This window comes from Lutzomyia longipalpis, chromosome 2 (assembly GCF_024334085.1).
Source record: "Lutzomyia longipalpis isolate SR_M1_2022 chromosome 2, ASM2433408v1".
Lineage (NCBI taxonomy): Eukaryota > Metazoa > Arthropoda > Insecta > Diptera > Psychodidae > Lutzomyia > Lutzomyia longipalpis.
In genome coordinates, this window is record NC_074708.1 from 27,453,766 (window position 1) to 27,463,623 (window position 9,858).

The 9,858-nt window shown below is 39.2% G+C and overlaps 1 protein-coding gene across 1 annotated transcript in view; it reads left to right on the forward strand.

Moving 5' to 3' along the window:
- The window catches only part of LOC129789983 (protein eyes shut), a 66,487-nt gene extending 58,384 nt beyond the window's left edge, over nucleotides 1–8,103 (forward strand). The window contains exons 15-17 of the mRNA XM_055827133.1: nucleotides 5,838–6,608; nucleotides 6,872–7,567; nucleotides 7,669–8,103. Of these exons, the coding sequence (XP_055683108.1) occupies nucleotides 5,838–6,608; nucleotides 6,872–7,567; nucleotides 7,669–7,841 (1,640 nt within the window). The 3' untranslated portion in view covers nucleotides 7,842–8,103. The remainder of the gene's footprint in view (nucleotides 1–5,837; nucleotides 6,609–6,871; nucleotides 7,568–7,668) is intronic.
- Nucleotides 8,104–9,858: the final 1,755 nt, after the last annotated feature.

Below are 9,858 nucleotides of genomic sequence, written 5' to 3' on the forward strand. Positions count from 1 at the left end.
ATAAAATTTGTAATTTTTTAATTTTTTTTTAATTTAGGGGAACGTGGCCCAATTGCGACCCCCTAAATTCTGTTTCAGAAGGATTGAAAAAAGTCATATTAAAATGAATTAAATCTTTCCAAGTTTGGTACCATTGGAAAGGTCATTTAATAGGCTAACTTTGTTCTATAGATACAAACATTCTAACTCTTACCTGTTCTGAGTAATAATGGAATTAAAAAAAGTTGCTAAAATTGCACTTTTTCACCACGGTGTTCTAATTGCGACCCCCCGAGTGTTCTAAATGCGACCCCCTTTTTTTGCCGTAATTTGTGGGTTTTTCACTAGTAGATCACATTTATCACTACTATAAATAGGGAAACTGCCATGAATTACCCGGAAAAGCCGGAAAATCAAGAATTTATTTTCATTCTTCCCCACATTTGTTTTGACATTTCGCCCTTGAGGTGACTACACACACTTTCACACACACCGACAATTGCGCACTCACTGACGTAATTCCCAGAAAATCCACGAAAATTCTTCTGAGGAATGCGTAAATTACACTAACTGCACTTCCCTTTGGCTGTAGGAACATTTTCACTGCGAAAAAACTTTTAAGAAACGTGAAAAAATATTGATTTTCCCGAAATCAAAACACAGCGCGGTCTGTGTGAGAGAGACACTTCCACACCACTACACGCATGCGCGACTGCTTTACCGTGGTGAATGGTGGAAATAGACGGTCCGAATTGAAACATTTTGGGGGTCGCAATTAGACCATTCTGCATGTATTACATTTTCACTTAATTATTTAAAATACCTAAAATCTTTCAAAAAATTGTAAATCAAGTAATAAACTAGACCCTCTAAGCTACAGAAACGCGGCATAATATGAGACATAATAGTGGGAAAAAAACTCATATCAACTTAGTTTCTAAAATCAGAAAATGTCGACCAAGTGCTGAAAATGAATTTTGATTTTTAATTTGCCCTGTTGTGTACCAAATTAATTTATTTTAGGCGCTAACATTATCTTACTATAATATCTTCATAATGTAGTGAAACTAATTTTATAATATTTCGTCATTTACGAGAAAAAGGGGCGGTCGCAATTGGGCGGCGGTCCGATTTGGGCCACGTTCCCCTACAATTACTTTTAACATTTTTTTTTAGCTTCTCTGCTCCATCTAAATCTTCAATAAATAACTTCCTACCTTCCTTTGCAGATCTGGAAGTAGCCCAACCGACTTTCTCAGGAAGTGTCGAAGGTCTCTCATCGTATGTGGCTTATCCAGTACCAATCCCATTGGAGTATTCCCTGGAAATGACCTTCAAGATCCTCCCAGCGACCATTACGCAGATCTCTCTGCTGGCTTTTGTGGGTCAGAGTGGGTATCACGACGAGAAGAGTGATCATCTGGCTGTGAGCTTCATCCAGGGCTACATTATGCTGACGTGGAATCTCGGTGCTGGCCCCCGGAGGATCTTCACGCAGAAACCTCTTGAAATTCAAGGGGATGGGCCGCAGCAACCGCACACGATCTCCGTTGGTCGCAGTGGTCGACAAGCTTGGTTGTCCGTCGATGGGAAGGTTAACGTCACGGGAAGGGCTCCTGGAAGCCTCACGCGTATGGATGTGACTCCCATCATCTTCCTCGGTGAGCCTTTAATTTTTTTTTTGAGTTTTTTTTTTGTTGAATCATTGAGAACTTTTTATTTTCAGGTGGTCATGAGGTTGGAAATTTCTCCACTCTCCCACACGATCTTCCACTTCATTCGGGCTTTGAGGGATGCATCTATGACGTTCACTTGAGGGCTGGACATGTGACGGTACCACTGCAGGATACAAAGGGCGTCCGGGGGAGAGGTGTTGGTCAGTGTAACACAAGAGAATGCCACAGACATGCTTGTCAGCACGATGGGGCTTGTCTTCAGCATGGAGCAACATTTACGTAAGAAGAGAATTCTTGGGAATAAATAATTTCCTCTTCTTCACATTACTCAAAGAGCTTTTATCTCCTTTGAGGGGAAGATGCTAATAAAAGGCATTCTCATGTGGCTTTTGTATGGATTTACTTTTGCAGCTGCATCTGCCAGGAAGGATGGTTTGGGCCACTTTGCACACAAAATGCCAATCCATGTGACTCGGAGAACAATCAGTGCACCCAAGGATCCACCTGTGTACCCCTCGTGACTGGGTATGAGTGTGACTGCCCCACAGGACGAATGGGGAAGAATTGTGAAGTTGGTAAGGAATTCAATGATCTCGTTTCTTTTATTCTTTTTTCTTATTTTTTTTCTACCTTTTGCACTTTCTAAATAAATATTAAAGGAAAGTCGATCATAACGCGTCCAGTTATAAGAGTTGGTGTCCCACAACGTGTAGGAGTTTGTTTATGCGTTGTAATGCGATTTGTGAGCAGAATTAGTAGGCAAAGTTGATTTTTTTCGTGAAATTCAGTAATTTGATGCAAAAAATGGTCATATCTCTGGTTCTATAACACCTACAGAAATTTCTTGACTAGTTATGGAAAGGTCTTAAAATAAGCTAGAATATGGGATAAATTTTGATACTTTTCAAGGTCACCTCTAGAACACAAAATGGCGGATTTTTGTTTTGCTAAAACAGTTTTTCGCATTTTTCGTCCTTAAGAAATGGTTCTAGATGTTTCTAATGTTTTAGAAAGTTGTAGAGAATTGCAAAACCTTTAATTTGATACCAAGTTGAGCGAAATCGGACAAGCCGTTCAAGAGATATGGTTCTTAGAACTTTTCAAATTCAAGAATTTTTCAAATGGCTATATCTTCTAAACGGCAACATAGATTTTCTTCATTTCCGGACTGGTGAAAGATATTGAATCAGGCTACAACATATCAAAATTTAAAGGAAAACGATAACAGATGTTCGGAGATATTGCCCCTTAAAGTTAGGCAATTTTTGTTTTTGATTTTAGCGCCTCTTGCGGCTGTTTTTGGAACTTGGAATGTTCTAGACAGTTGTAGGGCTTTGCAATACCTTTCATTTGATACCAAGATGGTCAAAATCGGTCAAGCCGTTTTCGAGATATATCGAAAAAACACTTTTTGCTTTAGGCCGCCATATTTGCTAAACCGCTTGACCGATTTTCAAGTATGAATTATCGATGAAAACGTCTCACTGAGCTCTACAACATACTAAAATTTCAGACCTCTAACTATAAGGGAAGTAGTTGACAGTAGTTCAAAATGGCGGACGGCGGCCATCTTGGATTTTAAAAATGCGAAAAAATGAAATTTTACACCCACTTTTCTATAGAAAACTTCAAACCTGAAGTCTCTATCTGTTACCGTTCTCGAGCTATAAGGCAAAATGTGGAGTCCAGGCCGGCCGGATCAAAAATTTTCCACCACCATTTTTGGAATGTGGGTTGTCTGAAACGTGCACATACAAAGTTTGAGCCCGATCTGAGGTGGTCGGTTTTTCCGACGATTACAATACTTGGTGTTGGCCACGAAGTGGAACACCAACTAATACGTAGTACATATCATAAATAGTAGCATCAAGTTTTAGAGCGAATTTACTTGCAAAATTATCTCTCAAATTATTTCTGATTTTATGCAGAACTCTTAACTCTAGCCAAAATTCACTAGTCAGACAGTCTTGAGTTTCTTAAATATTTTTGAAGATTCTTTAAGTTTTCTTAAGGGAAACTTAAGATTTCTTAAGTAAGTCAAATAAAATGCATGCATATTTTTGATGATTTTTATAATGTCCATTTCGTCTGATTCAGCCTAACTGAAGATATCTTAAGTTTCGCTTAAGAAAACTTAAAAATCTTAAATGTTTCTTACAAAATCTTAAGTTTTTTCTTAAATAATCTTAAGAAATCTTATGAAAATTATGACATTCTAAAGAAAAATTTAAAAATCTTCAGAAAAATTAAGTCTTTCTTAAGGAATCTCTCATAATTTTTGTTAAGCAACGTTTAAGAGTTCTTAAGTTTTTTTTTATTTCTAAAGATTTTTTCCTTAATATTTCTTAAATTTTCTTAAGAAAAATTGAAGATTTTGAAGTATTCTTAATCGAGAGTAAAGATTTCTTAATTCAGACTGAATCGAGCTAAATGCATATTTTTCTAACATTTTTACGAATTTCTATGCCCGAAGACAAACAGCTTAACTTAAAAATCCTTAATTTTGCTTAAGAAAACTTAAGAAATTCCTAAGAAAATTTTAAAAATCTTAAGAAATCTTAAATTTTTCTTAAGGAAACTTAAGATATGTTTATGAAAATTTGAAAAAAAAATCTTATAAAACTCAAGAAATAATAAGGTTGTCTTATTAGTGAATTTCACTCTCTGTCTTTAAAATAGAAGTAAAACTATTTAAATTGGTTACTCGGTTCACTTTAAAATCATTTCTTAAACGAAAAGATAAGTCAATCATAACGCGTCCAGTTATTAGAGTTGGTATACCACAACGCGGATGGGTCAGTTTATGCGTTGTAATTTAATTTGAGAGCAGAATTAGTAGGCAGTTGATTTCTTTATGAAATTCATCAATATGATGCATAAAAATGGTCATATCTCTAGTTCTATAACACCTAAAGAAATTTCGTGACTAGTTTTGGAAAGGTCTTGAAACAAGCTATAAGTTGACATATATATCAATAATTTTCAAGGTCACATCTAGAACAAAAATGACGGATATTTGTTTGACCAAAACAGTTTTTTGCACCTTTTGTCCTCAAGGAATGGTTCTAGAGGTTTCTGATGTTTCAGAAAGTTGTAGAGTTTTGAAAAACCTTTAATTTGATACCAAGATGAGCAAAATCGGACAAGCCGTTCAAGAGATATGGCTCTTAGAACTTTTCAAATTCAAGAATTTTTCAAATGGTCATATCTTCTAAACGGCGACATAGATTTTCTTCATTTTCGGACTGGTGAAAGATATTGAGTCGGACTACAACATATCTAAATTTAAAGGAAATCTATAACAGATGTTCGGAGATATAGCCCCTTAAAGTTAGGCAATTTTTGTTTTTGATTTTAGCGCCTCTTGCGGCAATTTTTGGAACTTGAAATGTTCCAGACAGTTGTAGGGCTTCTTTAAACCTTTCATTTGATACCAAGATGGTCAAAATCTGTCAAGCCGTTCTCAAGTTATATCGAAAAAACATTTTTTGCTTTAGGTCGTCATATTTGCTAAACGGCTTGACCGATTTTCAAGTATGAATTGTTGATGAAAACGTCTCACTGAGCTCTACAACATACTAAAATATAAGACCTCTAGCTATAAGGAAAGTGGTTGACGGTATTTCAAAATGGTGGACGGCAGCCATCTTGGATTTTAAAAATGCGAAAAAATGAAAATTTACACCCACATTTCCATAGGAAACTTCAAACCGGAAGTCTCTATCTATTACCGTTCTCGAGCTATAAGGCAAAGTTTGGACCACCGGAAGGCCGGCCGGCAGGCCGGCAGGCCGGCCGGATCAAAAATTTTCCACCACCATTTTCGTAATGTGGGAAGTCTAAAACATGTTCATACCAAGTTTGAGTCCGATCTGAGGTGGTCGGTTTTTCCGATGATTACAATACTTGGTATGCCACGATTGTGGTATACCAACTAATTGTTTTACAAAAATTTACTAAAATCATTAGTTATCATTTTATCCCTTTTGTGGTCTATTCAACCCCATTTGATCCTTTTAAATCTTCTTCTAATTATTTTAATCAATTAATCATTTTTCCCTAATTATTGATCCTTTTCACCCCATTGTAGCCCTTTTCCCCCAGAAAAAAAAATCTTAAAATATTTTATTTCAAAATTCAAAGAAAAAACTCTTAAAATCTCTCTTAATTTTTTCTCTCCAGGAATAAAATCCCTGAGCGACGTCTCCCTGACGGGTAGACGTTCTTATGTAGCAATTGGCTGGCCAGCTGTCCCCGAGGAGGACACACAGGAAGAAAATGAGATCCTTTTGGATGCACTGAAGGTGGAAAAACCCCGCGTGAATGCATCCGTTGCGTCCTTCCCACGTCAACGAGCTGCTTTCACTCCCTTCAAATTCACACGCCCCCTCAATCCCATCCGGATGAGATTTATCAATGAAGTGGAACGCCCACAGGCACCACAGAAGCCCCTAATGATGCTCACAGCCACACAGAATGTTGCCCACATTGCTGTTCAGCAGTACTCAATTGAATTCCAGCTGAGACCTCTCTCAGAACGGGGTTTGCTTGTCTTCTTCGGCGCTCGTGGAAGTGATCTGGACAGCACACTGGGATTCGTGAGCCTCTCCCTGCAGGGAGGAGTTGTGGAATTCCGCGTCTCGAGTCAGAAGCATCATGTTAGCATTGTCAGGAGTAGCAGGATGCTGGCTATTGGGGAGTGGCACAAGGTGAGATTTGCTCAGAGTGGGAAGAGGCTGAGTTTGTGGATTGAGGGAAGTGCCACGAGTGCTTCCACGGAAACCAGTGGGATCTTCATTGCGCGCAATACGAAGATTTTCCTCGGTGGCCTTCCGGATCTCTCGCATCTGCCCTACAATGCCATCTCGGGCTTCCCTGTGCCCTTCCGTGGATGCATCCGGCAACTCTCAGTCTCCGGAACACGAATTGTTCTCAATGAAACAAACATTTTGGGTGAGTTGAGGAGTTTTATTTGATTTCAGGGCATGAATTCTCTAGGAGTGAAAAAGTCCCGTGATAAACTCCTGAAGGTTTTAGCGGGGAAATCTTACGGGAGTTTATCACTGATGCATTATTCTTCTTAGAGGATCATGGCCATGTTAAGTTTTCCTCAATTTTTCCTGCAAAAAGCCTTCGGGAGTTTATCACGGGAGTTTTTCCCTCTTAGAGAATACAGCCTCAGGGATATTTTTTAAACATTTTTGCTTGCTTTGCAGATTCGAGGAATGTTCAGGATTGCGATGGAACTGCCTGCGGGGGAGATTCATGCGATCTTGGGGGGCATTGTTGGCTCGACGAGAAGCTCCAGCCGCACTGCAAATGCCCCGAGAATGCAAAGGGGGATCGTTGTCAGATCCCTGAATCCTGCCATGTGATCTCGTGCAAGAATCGTGGGAAATGCCAGAGGAATGGGGAATGCAGCTGCCCCAATGGCTGGGGGGGATTCTTCTGTGAGATTGCCACGAGTAAATTCTCCACGCCCAGCTTCAATGGGAACAGCTACCTCGTTGTCCCGCCACAGCGTATCCCCGTGAAGGGGAAACGTGCTGGTCCAGTGTTATTTTTGCGATCTCCCGATGGCATGGAGATCTCCCTGAACTTCTCAACAACCCACCGGAGTGGGTTGCTGCTCTGGAGTGACGTCGGTGAGCGATTCTTGGGCGTTGGGCTGGATCGGGGACGCCTCCGGGTGGCGAGTAGTGCCTTGGATTCGGGCAATGGCACAGTTGACATCGTCACGGGGGATGCCATCACGGACGGAGCGTGGCACAATCTCCTTCTCACGGCGGACGGGGAGGAGTTTCAGCTCTCCCTCGATGGGCGGCGGATCTTCTCCGATGAACAACTCCGCCGGAGTGGCTTCAATGTCTCCGCCGGCCACGGAATTACCCTCCAAGACACCTTCTTTATCGGTTAGTTCTTCCCACAATTCACATCCTCCCTCACAGCTCACAACCCTCCCAACATAAAATCATTAAAATCTCATCAATTTCTCTCTTTTTTTTCTCCCCAGGAGGCTTCCCGAGCCCCGACACCGTGCAAAGGCGCACCGGAAATAAATTCCGACGCCCATTCAGCGGATGCCTGCAGGACATCAGCCTCGGTCCCGGCGATGCAGCCCCGGAAACGCATATCGCACTACGGGATCTCGATGGGGAGAATATTGGGGCGTGCGAATTCGTGTAATTACCCTCCCGTGCGGCGGGGACAAAGAAATGGGACTTTTTTGTAAAGAGATAAAAAAAAATACATTTTTTACACGCAGAGAGAAATAAAATTAAACGATATGAGGGTGGATTTTAAAAATAAGACGATTATGTAAAAAAAAAGAAAAAGAATAATTTTACGTGGTAGTCGGAAAAAATATTTAAATAATGTGTAAAATGGATTGAAAATAAAGTTTAGAAATTTTGAAATAAAAATTAATTTCGTTTGAAATGTTTATTTTGTGGAAGAATGAGGAAAGTTTTTTTTTTCATTAATTTGTGGCAATGCTGAGACAGAGATGGACGCATGAAACGAAAGAATTTAATTGAAATAAAAAATTTTAAGTTTCAAAAAATTGTTTTGTATTAACCCTTTCGCGTCCACGTGAAACATTGAAACGTGCGGTCTTTTTATTATGATACGAGGTAAATTGTCGCTTTTAATTAAGTAAATGTACTGGTAAGCTGACCAAGCTTACGAGAGCTGTGTTTCTTTCAATGTACCAATTTTGAGGGCAAACTAGAGCGTAAATTAATTTAAATACGTGCAAAGTCGGGAAAAGTTGAAAAGTCATCCTCCAAGAAATTTTTAAAACGTTATATCTCGGGAACGGCTCCATAGATTTTCGAGTTTGAACTATCGTGGGAAAGGTCTTAACCTCAACTATAACATATAAAAATGTGAAGTCTGTGAAGTGAATCGATAATGGTATTTTCGAAATATTCCAGTTCGAAATCGAAAATTTTGATTTTGACTTTAGCGCCTCTCGCGGTCATTTATCGAAGTTGCAATGTTTTAGACATTTGTAGGGCATAACGAAACCTTTCATTTGCGCTTGAGTTGATCAAAATCGGTATATATGTCAAAGTTGGAACTCAATATTTTCAAAATGGCGACATAAATTTTTAATTTTTTTTTTATAAATATATGTTATAGTAGGCTATAATATATCAAAATATACATATAAAAATGCAAAGATAAATATATATAACTGCAAAGATAAAAATTAAATATAGCATGGACGGAACAGTATAAAGCGAAAGAACGGTAAGTAAAACTTACGGGCTGTGATTCTTTCTTTGTCAGTGAAATGTGAAATTGACGGAAAATTGGGGATGGGCAAATTTTGAGGAAGGCTTTCTCGCGTACCGAATCACAGCCAACGCGCAGTAATTTTGAAGAAAGCCTTAATCGTGGCGGGCGTTGGCTGTGATTCGGCTCACGAGTAAGTCTCTCCTCAAAATTTGCCCATCCTCAATTTTCACTCAATTTCACATTTCACTGACAAAGAAAGAATCACAGCCTGTAAGTTTTACTAGGGTTTGTTGAGAGCTTTCATTTGAGCCCGAGTTGATCAAAATCGGTCAAGCCGTTTTCGAGTTATGGTCGATTTTCGATAAAAAATTGTGGCAGCCATATTGACTAAACGGTTTGACTGATTTTCGAAAGTGAGATATCGTTGGAAAGGTCTTGATGGCCCCTACAACATATCAAAATTTCAGATTTTTAGCTATTATAGGGGCTGAGATATAGCGAAAACAAAATTTTGAGGTTATTCAAAATGGCGGTCCCGATGGGGGGTAAAATTTGACCTCATAATCCGATATCTTCCAGTCGATATTTAAACTTTGCCATTTACCGCAAGTCTCTATCACCGTTCTCTCGCAATTTAGCTTTGTACTACGGACGGCCGGCCGGAAAAAAAAATTTTGGCGCATATGTTTTTTGGAATATGGGGACCCTAATTCGTGCTCATCCCAAGTTTGAGCCCGATCTGACGACTTTCGATTTTGCTCGGTACACAAAAGCTGTGTCTGAAAGAAACACAGCTAAAATCGGAAACGGAATTATACACTATAATTTAGAATTTTCGATTTTTTAACTAAAGGAAAATCATCTTAAGTCAGATCGGTCAGATCTGTGTTTTTCTAAACCAGAAAAAAATGTTTGAGAAACTGCTTTAGGTCGTAAATCGTGTCCTCCTACATTACAGAAT